General features: G+C 35.2%; 1 protein-coding gene across 1 annotated transcript in view; it reads left to right on the top strand.

Moving 5' to 3' along the window:
- The window catches only part of WDR25 (WD repeat domain 25), a 60,792-nt gene that overhangs the window by 21,918 nt on the left and 17,883 nt on the right, over positions 1-20,991 (top strand). Inside the window, exon 3 of the mRNA XM_040068390.1 lies at positions 12,259-12,406. Within this exon, the coding sequence (XP_039924324.1) occupies positions 12,259-12,406 (148 nt within the window). The remainder of the gene's footprint in view (positions 1-12,258; positions 12,407-20,991) is intronic.

Here is a 20,991-nt window from a genome sequence, read left to right as displayed (position 1 = left end):
CCAGGCCCCTTTTTGTCTAGTGGTTTGCATAGATACGCAAAGGAGAAATAACAACAGCTAATCAGTTTTGTTTTATGTAAAGCTGTTAATAAGTTGATACTTGAGTTCCCTAAGAGAAAAAATAAAAATCTGAGTGTTCTAATGATGTGTGTTGATGCTTGGTGTGTAAATTGCTTGGTGAAGAGGAGCTGCTGTATTCACTTCATTTGAAAAAGGAATATACTTAAAATGAAAGTAGCATGACACAGCCAATGTTGTATATATGTGCTAAAATTAGCATGGATTAGTCAAGTTGCAGTGTACCTGAGACAGTTGGAGCAATGCTGGTGGGGGCCTTACCTACTCAGAAGTTGTTTTACAACTTTTCTAGATAACTGTGTCAGAGCAGGATTTTTTTCTACATTTAAAAGTCAGGAATTTGCTGAGGGTTAATGTGTGTGTGCTACTGCACACAAGATGGCCATCCCATCTGTGGGGCAAACTGTTCTGTCTGAATCAGCAGATCTTATAGGAAGCACTGAATATATCCTGGGAGTCAAACATGTAACTTTGAGAAATCCCTGGGTGTTTGAGCCATCTACCTCCAACACGCCTCATGAGTGACCAGAAAATGCAAATATCCTTAATATAATAAATCACTTCAATCTCACCATTTTACTCATACTTTGATGCTCCTCAGCTTCCAAGGTTTGACAGTATTTTTCACAGACTTCACACTAGATAAAAGCTACCTTTACAGGTCCAGTGGAGACCCACCTGAGCAGGAGTTCCTGCAGCAGAGATTTGGACTTTGTTGAGATGTCCCTGTGAGGAATTGTCATCGAGGATTATGGGAGGCAGCTTTGTGTTAGGAGCTGTCTGGAGGCTCTTTAATTTAGATAGGAAGCAGTACTTCCCATTCACATGCAGCAATTTGATGTGTGTTTTAGAAGGCAGAACATTTCACAACACAAGGAACAGTTTATTCCAGGGGAAGCAGGAGACCAAACCTTGCATGGAGAGACCTTTGTCATTTGGACCATAAACTTCTTGTTTTTCCCATTACTTTCCCAGGTGCTTAGAGACACGTAAGCATCATCATAACTCAGTAATGGTACAAACAATTGTAGTAAAGCTCAAATTTTTTTTTCAAGAAAAATAGGAAAAATTCTCAGTCTGAGTGACCCTAATATAACTAGAACAAGTGGAGATTCCTATATTTTACATCCATCCTGCTAAATAACATCTTATGCAGAAAAATCTTGAGAAGACCTCCACCAAAGTTTACTATTTCAGCCTTCAGGCTAAATGTATTCTTCAAAGCAGTTTAAAAATTTTCAGTTTTATTTTAAAAAAATGTATCAAAATAAATTGCCCATTTTTTCAGTGCTTTCTTGTTCTTCTGGCTAACCTGATTTCAGTACAAAGTTATCTCTGCTACATAACTAAAATTTAGCATTATCCTCAGTATCACTTAAATAATCAAACTGCTTGTTGTATTTATCAAAATGTATTCCTCTCTGGGTAAAGAAATTATCTGCTCTTACTTCAAGACCTTTACTGCAAGAACTTAATCAAACAGTGGGCTTGCAGCCATCTTTTCTCTCCACCCCTGTTTCTGAACGGCAGGATAAGGCTATTTTGGTGGAAACCAATCAAGATGTTAAAAGCTGTACAACTGCCAGAAGGGGCTCTGATGTTTCTTCCTCTGAAGGTAAAGACGACTCCAGCTTATTTCTAATTGTGTGATATAGCTTCAGTAAAATTCTACCACAGGCTGTCGTGGGCAGCTCTGCATTATTAATTCATTTGGACATTAAAATATATAGCCAAAGTAAAATGTATGATAACAGGGGTGCTACACCTTAGTATATGTTCAAATTTTTGCAGCTCTCAGTGTGTCTAAATTAGTGTAGCTTTCAGAGGTTGCCTTGTGTGTAATGTGACCAGTTCACTGGTCTCCACTTGAGGTCTTGGTGCTGCAGAGTTCTGAACCAGGAGTGAAGGGAGGTACCAGTAGAGAGGATGCTGAACTGACATCTCTGTCCAAGAGTGTTTGCTGCTGGCTCTGCTGCTGACCCACAAGTCTTGCTGGCGTTTGAAGGACTCTTAGGCAGCAGGGTTCTACTTAGAGTGGTCTCATATCAGTGAAAAGCAAAGTATTTCTCCAAATCTTAGAACAGGGTAAAGAATGCTGCTCTTAAAGTCTGTTGCATTTCCATTCCTTTGGAATCTTTCCTTTTTAAGAACAATGGAAAACTGGGAAAACCAGATGTCTGCCAGAATAAAAGTCAAAAGAATGATTGGCGTGTTTAGAGATCTTGATCTCATTTAGCGAAGGCTTTATTCTGCGAACGCAATTTTCTAGTGTCTTTTAAAATGATACATGTTGTATAAAACATTCTAAAAAACAAATCTATGCTTTATAGAAGGAGTCAGTATGTTTTGAAAGTCTGATGTAATTTATTTCCCTGAAGTTTTTAAAGGAAAATAAAATGGTTTCAGAACAATTTTCTTACTAATGATATTTTGGTTCCAAGGAAGGAAGCTAGAATTGTGAAGATTTCACTTGCCAATGTAGAAAAAACATACATAAAAGTAATGAAAATAGGCATGTCAATTTACTCACAACTTAATACTGTCAAGCAATGTAACTATTAAAAAATGCTAGCAACTGTATGATGGCTGTTTTGAACAGTTTTATACTATAGGTTCTAACTGACATATTAATTAAAGCTCTAATACTTAGTACCAGAAACTAGGTTGCTTTTCCACATCCCTCTGTGTCTTTGCCAACTTGATTCTAGCTGACGAAGTTGATAAAGTTTGATTGTTCTTAGGTTCTTCAGCATGACTCCTCAGTTTTTGGTTTACATTCCCCTGCTGGGTGGCAGTCATTCCTGCAGAGAAATTCAGATGATATCTAAGGAACTCAACTCTGAGTTGTGTTAGTACTTCTCTTCAGTTGCCCATTTTCCTGGAAGTATTTTTAGTGGCAAGATCATCTTCCTGATCTTGTTTCAATATTTTTTTTATTTTAGTGGGGGTGAACCTGTGCCCCTGGTACCATTCATTGAACAAGTAAGGTATATAGTTCCTGCTGCTTTTAATTCTGTTTAAACTGACTTTGTCACTTTGTAATGTGCTCTTGTCACAGTACAAGCGTGCCTTGTATTACATCGTGATACTAAAAATAAATGCATATTTGAAAATTATAGCCCTCATCTCTCTTTAGAAAAACAAACTTCTCTGCCAAACACACTGCACTGCAGTAAACCTTGTGCCTCTAAAACTCAAAGCTTGCTGCCATATCTTAACTAGATGTTCACTGGAAATGCTACAAAACAATGAAATAGCCCATGGTTGTGGTATGAAACACATTAAAAAAAAAAAAAACAACAAAAGAACCAAAACCAACCAACCAACAAAAAAACTCCACCCAAAACCCCCTCAAACATGGTTTTATTTTCAAGTGAATGGGGGAATGCTCCAGCATTTAAGAATACTCTGAAGCTTAATTTTTAAAGCATGTCTTTAAAAAGACCACCTCAAATTTAAAATACTTTCATTTAAATAGTGATCAAAGATATTAATTTCAGCAAGATATTGATCCTTGAAACATTATAAAAAAATAGAAATAATATAAAATAGAATAATTTTTTTTTCTTCTCATTTAAAGGAGTCTACTTAATTTTTTCATTTGTTTATTAAACACAGTAAACCTTATAAGTTACCGTTCTGCCAAATAAAGGAAGTATTAGATTTATTTTGAATGATTTATTAGGTATCAGCAGTCATATGGTAGTGACTGACTTTTGCAAAATTTTTCTGCATTGTGTAATGGCAGAGATGTGTGAGTGGAATTGATAGGCCATCCAAGAAGAGAATTTCATGAGGATGTGTGACTCGGAAGCTTGGAGTCATGAAGAAGTAGATTATTACATATCCTATTGTGATGTTACTCTGTGCATATAGCCTGAAAGAAACTGCCTGTTCAGCTTTGTTCTTTTTGTGCAGCCCAGGTGTTGAATGGAAACAGTTCAGTATGAACCTGGCACAGTTTCAGCTCAACAGGCTTGGCTTCAAATATTCCATAATAAGAATATTTTACAAGGAGTTGCTGCATCATGAAAGTACTCAGAACTGCTGCTGAGTTACCTTGAAACTTTTAGCTGTGTTTTCATGTAAAAGACATGACAGGCCAAGATTTCACCCTGAACTTGCTCATACTTCAACACTATTTCAGTTCTTATCATAGAGGTATTAATTTTAGGCAAATATTCTTTATAAACAAAGTCATTTTAATCTCTAGCTTCAGTTTATAAGAGCAGCAGGGCTTACTTCTGAATAATTGTGTAATATTTTAGCACTTATTTACTTTAATCAAGTGTTCGAATATGGTATTAGTATTTTGCTAGTCCATGTTACTGCGCCCATGCATATGTTACTCGTGTTTAGCAGCATTTCATCTGGACACCAACTGTGTGAAGGTGCTGTGCAACACCTGCATGTGAGGGTTGTGAAATGCTGGAGGTTTGAGCTTGTTTGTCCAGAAAGTGCATATAATTAACAAGGAAAGAATATTGAAACCACTGAGTGGAAATAAGGCCTCAGCTATCCATCTCTTCTTTCTGTCTGTAATTCCAGACACAAATGACATCCAAGAAGTAGGAATTCACAAGAGTCCATTTTTCTTTACTTTTATAATTTCTGAATCACATGGTTAAAAAAAAGAGTTTTCACAGATGAGATTAGTATGTTCTGAGGACATGATACAATGGGAATATATAATTTGCAAATTCTTTTATAGAAATGTCTGTGAAATATTTATATCGGTATTGTTCTGTATCTTACTGTTACCATTTTAAAAATATAATTTACTTCTTTCTGAAGAGTTCTATTTGCCAGTTTTGACTTGAAAGGCTCCCATGGAGGCAACATTAATTATTTACACTGGCAAAACCCCAGACAGTTTGTATACTTTAAAATTATTTATGTCTTCATTTTTCCTTGGTTGATTAGATTTTCCTCGTGTTACAGGTTAACTTTTGAAGTAGGGAATCATTAGGCCTATTTAAATAAAGTGTAGTAGCTCTTGTGAAAGCTTTACCGAGAATATTTATTTATTGTATGTAATCAGATGGGCAGCTCTTGCCACAGTGGTATGGAGTTTTTGTTTCCTTTTTACAGAATTCTCTTTTATTTGTCTTGTCCCTCCTTTGCCAACTGAACATGTCAATGTTTTATCTTCTTCTGTTTTCGTAAAATCATTTTATAGGATGCTGGCAGCTTGAAATGCACTTTTGATTGGGTTTTTATTTTCCTATTAATGGGAAAACCACCCAAAATGAAGCTTCACAACTAGCAATTATGGAGCCTTCCTTGGGGAGAGGGCTGCTGAGTTTCTGTGGGAGGGAAGATTAAAATAAAATACCAAATAATTGGAAATGTGTTTCATAGGCATGGTTGGCATGAAGCTCATGTAGTGCTTATACTTAACATTTGCTGGATTTTCTAGGATTAAAGCTTTTTGACACGCATGCAAATCAGTTTTCATACCACTGAGGAGTTTCTAGTAGTAGTGCCAACTAGTATGCCACAAATATTATAACTTAAAATGCTCCTGCCTGAATAAAGCCCCCTACAAAATTAGAACTATCTTATTTCTAATACACTGGGTTATTTTTGGGTTTAGTTTGATTTGATTTTGATTTTTAATTTGATTTGATTTTGTTTCTGGGTTTTTGTTTGTTTGTTTGGGTTTTTTATTTGTGTTTGAGTTTAGGGGGTTTTTGTCTTTTTTTTTGTAAAAGGGAACGTTTTATACCTCATTGGTTTGATTAATACACTTGTGACATTTTAATATATTTTTTTTAGGGCAAAAATAACAAATTTAGATCTTATGCTGGTCATCTCAGCTAATTGAATTTATTGTATTTTTCTACTTCTCGTTCTCCTTGTTTTTTACAGTAGTAAAGGTTGTCTAGTAATAAGCTATCCAAATACAAATTCTTATTCTCTTATTCAGATATTAAAGCAATAATAAAGTTGGTTCTTCCCTTCATATTAGTAAAGTAATTGCATTTTGAGTTACAACTGCTGCAAGAAGAAAGCTAGTGGAAATCTGTAAATGTTCAAACGACAACATTGATATATACTTCTTACACCATGTCTAGAGGAAGAGGGATGTCATTTAAAATATGTTCCCTAGAACACTTTAAACATTCCTGAAACAAGTGTTCAACACATCTGAAAATGTGTTAGCTTTGTCTAGCTCTACAGAATCCTGCAGAAAAAAAAATCTTTTTCTGGGACAGTTGTTTTAAAAATTAAGCTGCTATGTCCAAAATGTTATCACTCATAGTCCATGTAAGAATCTGAACAACTATTTACATCTTTCATAACTGTTTGAAAATATGTTTATTAGCACTTGAAGGTTATACACAAAGGGACCTTAGCTCACAGGGCGTTTTTTGAGCTTAATTTAGTTTCCATACGGTATAATTGTGGGTTTAGACAAAAGAATTCAAGTGATCTCTTTTGTAGTTCTTTCAACAAATTTTGCTTTGTACAACAACAGTATTCTTCAGCTCAATATTTTAAGAAGACATGAACTGAAGCAAGAATAAAACATTCCAAATATTCCTGTAGTTACTGTAGGAATTTATATATTACATGCAAGATCAGACTTTTTTTAAGACATGCAGTGGCTGGAGAGGCTTAGGCACCCCAAGCAATTCTAATGCTTGGCTATTTATTGCTTCCCTTCCTGCCATTCTCATCTCAGTTCTATGAACAAAAGGCTGTACCTCTTTATGTAGCCCCTTATCCTTGGTGCTGTTGGTTAGAGATAACCAAGAGGCACTTTTAGCTCTTGCAGTCCTGCCCAAATCTGCACCTCATGCTACTGGGGAATCTGAAGAAGCAGTAACAGCAGGAGATACCTTTTAATAATTTTTCCATGAGACTATTTCTGCCCTCTGGCCCATTGATTTTCAAAGACCCTTTTAAAGTACAGATCAGAGCTTTCTTTGAAAACTAGAAAAGACATTTTATGTAGATAGTTTGGGGATTCCTTCTCTACTGTATTTGTTAGAAAATACAGTATTTAGATATTGATGAAATTGGAAAAAAAAAGTGGTTCTGGGAGTACCATTCTCTTGAATCTCTACATGTTAGCAGATATGGCACATTATCTTTCAGACCTGAATTCAGTTCTGCAGTTAAAAAAAAGGTAAAAAACGGAATCAGTTTTGTCCCCTTGAGCAGTTCTGTACCAAAAAAGGGTAAGGAGAGGCTCATGTCTTTTCAGCTTCAGAAGTCTGTAGAGCAGCTTGAGTATGCTGTGGAATGGAACAGTCTATTCTAGTCAAAGCATAGTAATTTCTTCATGCATCCTGCAACTCAGTACTACCCCACATCATCCTTGAACAGGGCTGTTTCTTAAATGCCACTTTTATATTTATAGTAATTGACAAGTTTGAAATGGTTTCTTACTGTAATTCATTACGAGCCATTGACAAAGGAAGTTGGTAACTCAACTTGGCACAACTTGGCTAAATTGAGGGGGGAAGAGTTCTTTTAGTATGGATGTTATTTTGAAATGAACATTAATCCATCCATTAAAAAAAGTTTTTCATTCTGTTACACATACTCCAGAAATTAATTTCTTGTTTAGTATTCTTGACTGGCTCTGCTGTAGTTCCTCTATGCATGCAAATTCAAAATGCATACAACTCAATTCCTCACTTGCTTCCAACCTCTAATTTATCACAATTGAATCATTGTTCTCAGGTTCACTGTGCAATTAGTGACTGCTTGAATAAATGCACCTTTCTCCTTCTAAAAGTCAGGGTGCTGGATTTTCTTTTCTGCAATCTAAATTGGAGACAAGTGCATCGTAGATAATGATAGCATGGCACTGAAAGAGATGTGCTCAATTTCTAATTTATCAGTCTTGGTGTGCTTGATGGGTTCTCATATTATTTTGGATACTCCGCTGATGTTACTGTGTCCTTCTTTTTCTGGGAATGAATCTCTAGTTTGTATGATCAGTAAGATAAAAGCCTTTCTTTTGTGCCTTATGAGCTGGTTGATAGTGCAGCAGACCCCAGAGCATTATTCTGCTGTTTGCTTGGGTATCAAGTGCTTCCCTCTCCTGATTCCTGCCGTGACTTTTTAAGAGAGTTTTTATCTTCAACCCAAACAGCTTTATTTTCCAAGGCTGTTCTCCTGAAAGCAGAAAATAGGATCTAGAAACATATCTATAATAAATCTCATCTCTTATATTGTGTTGTTGCTTATGTGCTTTGCGAACTTCTAATCTCAAGGGCAAGGAGGTCTGGTGATGTTACCTAAAATACACATAACAGTATTTCATAGCATTTCTAGGCTATACAGGAAAGCAAACAACTTCAGAAGCCTTTATTTCCAAATACTATGGAGAATGAGAAAGAGCAATTGAATTACAATGTGCCTCAGAGAAAGTAAAAGGAAAATTGCTTTTGTGAAGAAATCACTAGTATAATTTTGTCACTTTGCTGTTTGTACCTGCCATTTTGGCCCCATGTATTAATCCTAGCAGATAACTATGTAATCACCATGCTTTCTATAGTGGAAGAGGAAATGAAATGAAAAGTATTTATGGAAAAGAAATGGAAATGCAGTGTTCTAAATAGTGAAACACTATTATAAGAGTAAGAAACAGCAGTGAAAGATAAACCAGTTTGATAAATTAAATTTTAATAAAATTGGAAAAAATAAAATTAAAATTTTCATGATAGCTTTATGCCAGAAATTAGTATTGGCTGCTTATTTCTTTCAAATGCTGTATAATTAATTAGTTAATGATTGTAGATTTAGAGGCGGTAATATGACAATGTGTGTTATTTTTCTAATAACAGTTGCATTTTTTTATTATTATTATTCTTATAAAGGTAATGGATGGACTGGTTACTGTTTATAATGTATAACATTGTTTGAGTGCATGGCAAAAAAGAAATATTTTCAGAGTAGGAGGATGAAATGCGTGCTTTTAACTTTTTAGCTCAGCAATTAAAATCACAATGGTCATCACAAGATAAAAACAACCCCTGCTTTAATGAGAGTTCAGTATTTCATCTGGGAAAAATACTGCGAGAGCTGAGTTTTGAAGTCAAGCTGCAAGACTTAAAGCAGTTGATCTCTTGGTAAAAATGATTTCATATAAATGTGTCTTGCTTTGGCAGATGCATAATAATGTCTAGTCTTGTAATACTTAATACATGTTTCAATGTCTGTGAAGGAAGTTTTATATATCTCAGCCTCTGTATTTTTTAGTGAACTGTTTCCCCTGCCCAAGTAATTTATTCCATACTAAATATGATCTTTATTCCATGTAAATCTGGGAGTGTATTCTAAAAATGTTGATTGTAAAGGTATTTATTACTAGGTTAAAGTTTAGCAGCTTTTGGTATTTAAAGTGATTTTTTCTAAGTAGTTCTACGACAATTTTTTAATAAAAATTACTTTGAAATTCTTAAAACCATGACTTAGATTATGGTGTTGTGGCCTTTATTTTCAGCCTTAAACTGGTTTTGAAAACAAATCCTTTTTTTGAGTTCATGTATAGAAGCCATTCAGAAGAATACGTTTGGGATCCTCTTCTGGTAAAGAGGCTGTAATTCTTGTTCCTTTTTGCCAAGGAGGGTGTGATTCACATCGATCACTTGAAATAGGAAGCTTTAATGGCACTAGTTCCTAGAATTCGGAAGTGAAGAAAAAAAGACAAGAAGGGCCCTTATTTTCACACACATTACTCTTGACACACTTGACTCTCAGTTGAAATGAAAACCCTGAAATGCCCATCATCCTGGAGAATCTGCTGACCTGACATCTGAATCTTGGGCAGAGAGATGCAAACTCAAGTGCAGGGGACTCATCCTTTTGCAACCTCTCCTTTTTCCAGTGATGGTGGCTGCCTGTGTGGGGCAAGCACCAGCAGCTGAGCAGACCTTCCTCCTAAACTTTGGGCAGAGTACAGTGGAACTCTCTCACAAGCCACATTTTCTTCACTTACCACTGGCTAAACAGTGGAAATACACAGGAATGGGGAAGCACTTAAGAGGCTCCCTAAGGAAATGCAGACATGATGGTGGCTTTGCAGTGATCCTCTGACAGGATCTGAAGCATTTTCCATTGTAATGAAATACAGAAGAGTCTCCATATGTGCATATGACGTGGTTAACATCTCTGTCACTTCGAGGCACCGTCTGGTGCTTGTAACCTGGGGCTCCGTTGCAGCTGAGCATTTCACCATGATCCCCAGTGAAAACTGATGAAGCTGGGTAGGAGCAGGGGGAGGAACGCTGGACTGAAATGGGAAGTTGCTCCCCTAAGTGCTTGTTTTTCTCTTGGTCTTTTTCCCTCAAAACGTGGTTCTGCAATTAAAATTTACATTAATCATCAGTAAACTAAGTGTATTTCCTCAGTCAAAACTGCCTTGCCCATGCAGCTCTAATTCCAGAAAGCATTGCACCACCATTACCTGGGCAAAAAAAGAGCTGATGGAAAGTAAAATGGTGGAGGGAAATGTGTTACTTGGTAAATTGTCCCTTGGGCATGGTCAGTGGTCTCGTCCAGGAGAGTGGATCACTTGTTCCAACTCGCATAATGGAGGGAAATGTGCAGCTTTAAGGACGTGCTATTTCCAATAATGTAGCATTTTTTAATGAAGCATGAACTCAAAAGTGCTGTCAGACTTGCTTTACTTTGCCTTTCTTGTGAAAATTGAGTTTTTGTACTTAATCTCTAAAACATGACGGAAAATATCGGAAGCATGTACCACCTGTTTTTCCTTTCATCTTGATTCATTCATTAGCTTCCCTGTTATTAAAAGCCCTCCAAGACATAATTAACCCTTTTTTGATACTGTGAAACTTGAAACAATCTTTCAAACTCATTAAAAGAGAGAAACTTACTTTCAAAAGCAGTTTAGTATTAACATTTGCCTGATTTTTTTAACTTGTGATTAGGGTAGAATACTAAGAGTACGGCCCTCACAGTTTCAGTCTTTACTGGCTAGTCAAGTAATTAATGATAATTGGTTGCTTTGCATTGCATAACTGTGCTTCGTGATAGAAGATCTTTTGATAAAGTAATTTTCTATAATGGAATGTTGTCTTCTGAGTATGCATTATGTAATGAAGCTGCCAGCAAGTCCTTTTTGTCCAGTAAGAATAAAATATAATAGAATATAAAAATGTATTACCCAAAGTCTCACTTTTTTCTCTCTCTTTACATTCTAAATTCAATAGGTATTATATTGTACAACCATAGGATTTTTTATAATCCAGTTTTTACTGAAGAAGAGCATTTATAAGAAAATAGTTTTGATGTTTAGCCTTCTGTCACAGAACTGCTCATACTGATTTTTATATGGGACATTTGTTGCTAAACTTCTAATTTTATCTTAATACTATGACAAAAAGAGAACCATGAAAAGGATATGCTTTTAGTTTTTGTCAACAGTACTTGGTATCTAAAGTCAAAGTGGTTGTATTTTCTAAAATATATTACTTGGAAACAAGTACCTCTCTCTTTAAAAATTGCTTTTAAAATATGAGCAGGAACTATTTATGTTCTGAAAATGCTACTTGTAATATACTTAAAAAACCATTGGATAACTAGTAGGATTTTCAGAAATTCTCAGCATCAACTTAATTCTGTCCAGAAGAAAATGAAAAATGGAAGGACTTAGAGCAGTCATTAAAAATCTCCATGTAGCTGCATGATAATATTTTTATCTGCCTCTGCAGTGAAGTTAATGTAAAATTCTTAAAATTTTACTTAAAATTACAATTAAAATTACAAACCAAGAAATATGATAAAAAAACATGTATGGGCAGGTGTGAAAACTGTAATCTGCCAGGGTTCTTCTTACTTGATGGAAAGCAAGATATGATAGAGACAAAAATTTGGGAGAAATATGATTTAAAGTGGATACATCCCTGCATAGAGTAGGACGGCATTATGAATGGGAAAGTATAATGTGAATTGAAAGCAATGTAGACATTTCAAGACATAACAAAAGTAGTAACAATGTATTACTGGTTTGTGGCTTGTTAATAAATTGCCCTAATTCTAATCAACCATGCAATTATTTCAAATCATTTTTTACAGCTTAGCTGATAACACTTTGAGAATGCAAATCTTTCTCAACTTCAATGACTTGCTGTAGTGAATTATTATTGAAAGAAATACTGTGATTCTTTGTAAAGATGTCCTTATCCTTCTTTTTAGGTATGGGATGCTGTAGATACAGGCTGCTGTTTAAAAACCTACACCTGTCACTCTTGTGCTGTTCGAGCTGCCCGGTGGTCGTCCTGTGGAAGAAGGATCCTCAGTGGGGGCTTTGATTCCATGCTGCATTTAACAGATGTAGAAACAGGTAAAGGCCATGAAGAGTTCATTATAGCTATTTCTTTATTGTGTACAGATAACTAGGGATGTTGCTAGCCTTATTCTTTTTTCTAAAATATAGACAAATCTGTAGAGGAAAGTTAGAATCCTTGAAATGTGACCTGACTTAAAAAATGTATTTTGGCAATTAAGTGTAGTTGGAGAAGTTTGAGAAAACTGAAATGTCTTACAGTTCACGATCACACGTAATTTCTGTTGTCAGATTCTACACAGATGAATGGAATGAAATGTGTATTTTTATGCTCTGTCATGGTCGTTCATTAAAGTGTTTGAACAGCCTCTTAAAGGCAGACTTCAGTAACATTTACACATATATTTAATTTAAACATAGGCTTGTATCTCATTCTCTGTTGGGTTGAAATTTGTGCTTGAAGTTAATTAGGTGATTTTTTTCTTTTTCCTGAATAGGACCTTAATTAGAAGTATAGAAATTCTGGTATGAAACCTTGAGACTGACCTTGTGTTGCTTTGATGCGTTTTTGGATTTGATTTGGGATTTGATTGTTGTAACCTTAACAACTAATTTCCTGGATGCTGTGTCTCCTCATGTCTCCTTCACAAGCTGAAGTGCTGCTGTCAGCTACATTTCTTCTCTCCCCAATGTATGTTACCAACATCCAGCAGCATTCACTGGGGCTGTGCACAATAGGACATCTCTGTGTGCGTGTATGAATTAGATCCAAACCGGGACCTTCTCAAGGGAAGAGATGCAATTTTACATTTCCCACTTAGTTTATTTTTAAGTGTTTAACTCCTTCAAAGGTGCAATATTTTTTGTAAGGCTACAATAGAAATCCTTACAAAAATTACAAGCAGTTTTTGTCTAGGAGGATTTTCTCTTGTGTAAAAGCAAGAGGTACATTGTACATTAATATCTGGAAAGCAGAAGTCCTATTCAGATGAACTGGGAAAGCAGCCAAGAAAATTTTAAAATATTGTTCATATGAGAAAAAGGTTCTTTTTCATGCTCCAAGAATTTATTTTTCTCAACAGTAGTCGTACCAGAAGAATTTGAATTCAACGATGGCTGGAAGGGAGCTGTTGCAGTGGAGGAATGTAAAATATGTTACAGAATACTGATGTTTTGAGAATATTCAGCTTTTTTTAATGAGGAAAGGAGCTTTATATGCTTGGTGTAGTAGTATGTGAGGTTAATATAGCAAGTCATTAATTTATTAAACTTCTACAGCAACCTTTGTAGTCTCACATATAACTGAATCTTACTAATCCCAGTGGATTTACTTTTGTCTGTAATGCTTACAAATTCTAAATAGAATGGCTATCTTCTTAATGGGATTTATAGTAGCTGAATAGATTTTGTGTGTCTGAGTAATTTTTCCATACTCTGGGAAAAATCTCATAAAATCGTTGGAAAAATTCCAAAGATACATAATTTAAATAATATACTTTAATTTCCAACATCTCTTTGGCTTAACTATCCAGCTACGGGACAGAATTCTGGATTAAGTTGATTATAGTGATTCATTTATACTTCTCTAGGAAAGTACAACAGTAGCAAAATACATTTACTAAGTTTCAAAGCAGGTAAGTTTATGAATGGTTCTTTCCTTACTGACTTGTGAGTTATATAGTGTCTCTAGCTACTTACATATATTATGTGTATGTGTAAAAGGAATGCTTATATACTTGGAATTATCAGGTATTCATTACTGCCTTATTTAAAGAACACAGAATTCCTTGTAGTTCCTCTGAGCTGCTGTTGTGATTGGACCTGACTTTAGCACCTCATTTGGAAAAGCTTAATATGAGCGATCAGAATTTTAGTCTGATTTCCTATGTGTGCAAGCCAGTTCCTAAATTCCTTCCCTATTGTAAAGTTACTCTTCTTTTCAAACATTTCAGTCAGTTCTGTTCAGAGAGAAGAGGAAAGAAGTTTGCCTCTGGATTCCAAATCAATTTGATATAAAAAGCCTCATTTCCATTTGAAAAACACTAAGGCATCTATAAGATTTTGATTTACATTAGTTCACTGAATCATTCATTCCTCCTCACTCTTCATCAATGCTGAGATGATTTCTTCTTTGATTAACTTCAGATAGATGTTAGAACCGTTCCTTCACAGAGGACTTTCATATACTTTTTTGGACTTTAGTCCTAATTACTTTCCATTGCTAGTGTGAACTAACTACCAGTGTGTTTAAATGTAGTAAATGCATGCCAGTGGCATTTTATAAATAATAATGCTCTCCTTTAGGCTCTGTGCTCTTGTATATTTTGTTCTGGTTAAACATTTTTCCAGTCATTTCCTAAAATCTAATCTTTCTTGTCTTTGTTTTCAGTATAGGTTTTATATATTACATCTGTGCTATAAAAATTGCTGCATGTCCTTCACTAAAAGAAACCTAATGGTCTATATAGAACAACTTAAAAAGTTTTAAAAAGGTTGCAAATACAGCTTAGTACATGCATGGTATTGAGCTGCTGAGTTGTGGGATTTTATTTATTTTCTGTTGATTTTCTGTTGGGAACATAGTTTCTGCCCTGTTAAATCAAAATAGTAGTCTGACTAATTGTTCTGGGTCTGATGAAGGCTAGTTATGATTTTTATCAAAGGAATGTGTCAGGAATTTTTTAACAAACAGCACTACAATGAATTCTTCAGGAAATTTTCTTTCTAAGATTGGGCTTTAGTTTGGGTATCCCATGTCCTAATATGTATTACATCTTCTGGAGATTTGGTTTTTTTAAAAATCTTTATGATCTTAACAACATCAGAATAGAAGCAAACACGGAAATCTTATTAATCATGAAACAATTTTTGTTGTTGGCAGTGAAATCCTGATATAAGGCTAGATGACACATCCATGAAATCTTATCCTTTAGTTTTACACCACCAAACCTCTTGCCCTTGTCATGTGTATTTAATGAAATTTTTTATATATAAAAAATCTAAGATACTGCAAGCATTAGAAATGAGTTGATAACAATCTCAGGAATGGAATGTGGAATGGAGTAATCCTGTGCAACAGACCAGGATGATGCTAAACTGGTCAAAAAGAAACTTTGCAGAGAAATACCTGGAGGTCCTGGTGCTGAGTATGAATCATCAGTGTTCTCTTGCAGCAAAGGGCAACATCATTCCAGGCCAGATTAGGAACTATTTAACTAATATGTCAAGAAAACGATACCAGGCTCTTCTCAGAGATGTACAGTGAAAGGATAAGAGGCAAAGGACAATATAGGAACATAGAAACTTGTTGGCTCTACTCAAAGGTCATCAAATGCTAAACCGGGCTGCTCAGAGAAGCTGTGGAGTCTATACTTGGAGATCCGCAGAACCTCAGTGGAGACACCCTTAAGTAATCTGCTGCAGCTGAACCTAAATTGAGCAGGGATTTGGATTAGATGATCCCTGGAGGTCCAACCTACATGATACTGTAATAAAGAACGCACGAAGAGAAGAATCCAAGTTCATGAGGTACAAGGAGTTCTCTTACCGTGGCTTGGATAAGAGATAATAAACGTTGCTGTGCAAGTCTTTTTTAAATTCAAGTTTTGTAGATCATCATTTATTATCTTCAAGGGCCATCCAGTGCCTTAAGACCAGGATGTGACGCTAAGACTCTCCACAGATATGATTTTAGTAAAAGCTGTTGTACACATTCAGTATGGGTCAGACCCAAAATATGCATAAATTTTTAAAGAACTCAAGGTTATTAATGAGTCATTCACATGAGTGGTTCCATGATTAGTTGGAGTTTTCATGAGGCAAGTTCAGTACTGCTCTATGGAGATTCATGAATATTGGTAGATCTAAAACCTTCAAATTTACTACCTGTTACTGGTTAATATTTTTTTATTGTTCTATTTTATATACATTATTTCTTTATAAAAATAAAACCTTTTGAATGGTTTCACAAATGTGATAATAATATAGCAGTCTGAGATTCCCTGGTTTTGTTTTTCTCTAATAACACAGTCATTTTCTATGACTGGTAGTTGAGACATTTTGTTATTTACAGAGTATTAAATAGTGCTATATTCAGAGAGCACTGGCGAAAAAAACCCCAAAAACCACTTTTAAAACAGTTCTAGGTCAAATATATTTGACGTTTAACTTCTGTTACGTCCAGATGCAATGGAGATGCTCTACCAACATTGGAAGGGTAATTGTATTTTTAGAATTTATTTATAACTGTTTTATTTTTGGAATGCTTGTTTTATTCATCAGTAGATTTTTCATTAGTCACAAATGAATTGGTATAATAGCACAGGCAGAACATTGGCTGGGTTTTTTACTATTTGCATATTGTAGATACTTTTCATTTCTTTAATATTATGACAGAGGGAATGTTCCAAGAAATTTTGGCACATTTCCTAAGTTGCCAAATGCTGCAGTTGTACTTTAGTTCATGGACTGAGCTTGCTTTCAAATATAATTTCCTCAGAATTATAATGAGAGAGAGAGAGTTTCTTAATGGAACATTTTGTACCTACCAAGAGAGTGGTTCAAATTTTATTTTCTATGTATTTTTTTCTATTCTAATTTGATAGTCCTATAGATATAACATTACTATTTTTAATGTACTCGTATTTGTTCACATAGGAGTTTTAGTTCTCTTACCTAAGCATCACCCCATCACCCCAGGAAAGCTGTGGCTTTCCTCTGTTCCTCCTTTTCTTTCCCAGTACTTTTAGAGAGTACGTTTTAATATGCAGAAAGCTTTTATATGACACCTCAGAAAAAAGAGAAAAAAGCCCAGTTGATTGAAATTGGTTTTGTTTGCCTTTTTTTTTTTTTTTTTTTTTGTCCTTTTGGTTGTATGCAGGCACCTTAGATGTGAGGTCAAAGGTTTCCCCCAAGATTCAGCACTTTTATGAAATATGTTGAGTACACTTTAGAGATCACTCTCCAGCTAGGAGAGTGTAACAGGATTTTACTTTTTATGCTCACTGGTATAAAGCCTTGCTAAAAGAAGAGAGAAAAGTATTTATTTTGGAGATGTTTCAAAGGTTAAAAGAGAAAATGATTTGATATTTCAAACATCTTCATGTGCTGTGAACTTGTGAACATGTAGTGACAAAAATTGGGAAAAACCTAGTCAATACAACTTTGGTTCTTAAAAAAATAGTGAGGTCATTTGTAAGCACACCAAGAATGGAGAAGTAACAGACAGCATTGATTTGTTAAGAACAAATGATGTCTATCAATCTCATGTTTTTTCTCACTATTGTGCATGAGAAGGACTGTGACTGTAATGACATATTTTTGTATATATTGTCTTATGTCTTTTTCTAAACACAGAGGGAAATCCATTTTGCTAAGCAAAATTGTTCTCGTATCCTTATAAGTCTCAGGCCTCACTTTTCTTTGCAAATTAGAGCAAGGAAGTAAATATTTTTGGATTATGCAGTTTGGTGTGTGAACCTGTGGACCACTAAGTACAGTTACAGAAGCATCCTGTGCTGACTAACTGTGCTGATGTTCTGTGAAAAATTCAGAATGTTTTATAGCCTTTAAAACATCTGATTTCATGGCTGAGCAGTTTCACAGTAGGCTGCTGCATAAAGGAGCAGAAACATATATTCAAGATATTTTAAAGGGTTTTTTCCATATTGTGTATGTTGCTGTTATGTTACTGGCATTGGAGAATTGAATTAAAGCCTTTAAAGAACATAAAACACGCTGCAAAAGATATAGTAGATGTTGTTACTGAAATTGTGAAAATTAAGGATTTAGAGAACCATTTGATTTCTGCTTTGGAATAACAACCCCTTATAAAGGAGAATGATATGTGGTATGGATTTTCCCTCAATTAGCCAAAGATATTTTTAAAAGACCTAATTTTCTAGTCTATGAGTTGGTTATGCTGCCTTTAGGAACTAAAATGGAATAAATATATACACATTAAAGGTATATACAAACTTGCTGAGTTGTACCTGTTATGAATGAAAGGGTCTTCTCCTCAAAGGCCGTCTTTTGAAATATATAAAATAAGACCCCCCAAAGGTGAATATTTCATTTTCATAAACTGAGTAATTGTAGAGAAAAAGATGTATAACTGAAAAAAAAAAGATTTCAAGAAAGGTGGAGGAGGATCTATAACAAACACTGACCCTGGATTTCCCAAGCTTTGGGGTAGGTTCCATCATAGCAGGATTACAGCCTGGGAAGAATAAATTCTGCTCATAGTAGTATAACTAAGCAAATTTTGTAAAGAGAAATGCTAAGAGTTGAGTTCATCATCTCAAATTACTGAATTGCATGAGCTAATATGCCCCATGTCATCTTTTGCATTGACCTGTTCCATCTCTCAGATGGATATTTTTCCTAAATTTCTGAGTGAATTGTGAATAATTTTAGTTCTGACAGTAAGAGTGTTTCCTTTCTCTAACACTTTTTGAGTTTGTTAGCTGCTGCTGTTCAGCCTGTCTACACTCCAGTCTTGCTCATTTTCTCTGACATGGCACTAGAATGGAATTCATGCACTGTTTACTCAATTTCCAAAAAGAGATGTTTGACTGAATTTCACTTTGGGGAGACAATGAGAGAGGGAGAGTTGTCTTTCAAAGTGTTAATTGGAGGGCCTGAACTTTTAGGATTAGTTTATTGTGATTGTTTCTGACTTAAGTACAAAAAAATGGTTAATATCTGCATCAAATTGTAAGGTAGCAGCTTAAAATAGGAAAAAGAATGAGGTTCAAGAGTATAGAGGTGAATAAGATGCTCAGGTTGTTTGCATTAATTTAATTTATTATTATACTGTAATGTAGAATTCATAACCCTGAGATTATTATGGTTTAATTATGTTAGTGACTGTCACTGAGAGCTTTTGGATAAATTGCAGCCTCTAGAAGGCAAGGAAAGGGCAAAATCAATGCCTACCTCTTTCAAACGGGGAGAAAAAGTAGGGAATTAGAGCATTTTAGTTTCTGAAGAAAATATCAGGCAAATTATTAAATTACTTGGAAGCAGTTGGGAATGAGATTGAAAAATTGACTAATTAATAACAAATTATGTTAAATCAATCTTTCTGTGGAAAAGGTAACAGATCTTGTAGATAGTTGATGAAATGCATCTTGAACTAAATGCACATATTTTTTGCCTGTTTTACCTGACTTTCTCGTGTCTTGGGCTAGAGAACACAAGTATTATAGAAAAAGTAGTTTTGAGAAGGCTTGTGGAGGTAAACACATAGCAAAGCCAGTGTTTGCTGAAAGCTGAAATGAGGGGTTCCATTGCATCAGTTATGGATATGTCTAATGCCATTTGGACAACACACTTTGTGGAGAGCAGTGATCGCTTGGTGTGTCCTTTATAAAGCTGTGTGACTGGATTAGTACCGGTGGGCTGCATTTTTGCTAATTTCTGGCTGCAGTCCCATTGAAAACATGTTGATTATAATCCCAGAGTTTTTATTGAGCTGGGAACTAGTAAGAAACAAATTCCTTTGGGAGCAAAGTTCTATTAAACTGGGTAGTAAGCCTCCCTGTGGTAATGCAGTATTTTCTCAAGGCTGAGAGTAAGATGCCTGTGTATGTGGCTGTTGTAATGCCCCCCAAAATGATGCCTGCTAGAGCGGTACATGTGAGCAATATCTTGTTGCTCCTGTAAGTGATGATTTTAATTCTTTCTTCCTTCCCTGTGGAGTCTTTTTTTTTTTTCCCCTGTAGCTGTTGGGGTTCTGAAAGCTCCTATGGCAAGAAATGGTCACATGGTGACTTGTGGAGAAAATCTCTGCTGCCCTTATGACTTTTTTGTCGTTTTGTGGAAGGAACTCGTGGACAAAATTAAGTGTTTCACTCAGTGGTGACAGAGAGAGGCCCTTTAGATCTTCCACTGGCAATCAGTGATGAGTCATTTGACAAAAGGACAAAAATCCCCTGCAAATATTAGAATTCACATAGAACAACACTCACCCCTCCTTTAGGCTCTATGTAATCTTTTTCCCTGTCTTTTCCCTTGATGAGCCTGTGTGATGAAATAAAAACCTTTCTCTTCCTTAAACTGCATAAATAAGTAATTTCACGAGCCTTAGCCTATTGACTGTGTAAGCTGAGTTCAGCAGATGAGGAAAATGGGACTGATGATGAAATCAAATAAATCGACCCCAGGGAATGAAATAAGCATAAAAAAATCTGTGTGAATGATTTTCAGTATTGTACACCTAACTGCGAGAGTTTACATCTGTCAGCTAATGTTTTTAGCTGAAAGTATTTTCAGCTATTTAAAAAAGCCTTTTTTAAGATAACCCTCACTTGCATAAAATGTAAATTAAAGAATATTTTAAGAAGCTTTTATCATAGTATTTTCAAATTTTTTTTTTTTACTTCTGCAGTACCTCCTTCACTGTTGCTTACAGCAGTAACTTTATTTAATGTAGATCTTTATATGGGATATGTAGAATATAAATCACAGTTGTTATTGTGAAAGTGAGCAGATATATTTACCTTGGTCCATACTGCTGTTCCAAAAATTTTATCTCAGTGAATGTACAGTAATATCATGAATTTATTAGGATGAAAGGAAGCAGCAAACTTTGGAAAAGTCCTATAAATTAACCTAGCTGAATTCTGTTGTGTTCAAAAGTG

Source organism: Hirundo rustica, chromosome 6 (genome assembly GCF_015227805.2).
Source record: "Hirundo rustica isolate bHirRus1 chromosome 6, bHirRus1.pri.v3, whole genome shotgun sequence".
In the NCBI taxonomy this organism is placed as follows: Eukaryota; Metazoa; Chordata; class Aves; order Passeriformes; family Hirundinidae; genus Hirundo; species Hirundo rustica.
This window is presented reverse-complemented; position numbering and strand designations above follow the sequence as displayed.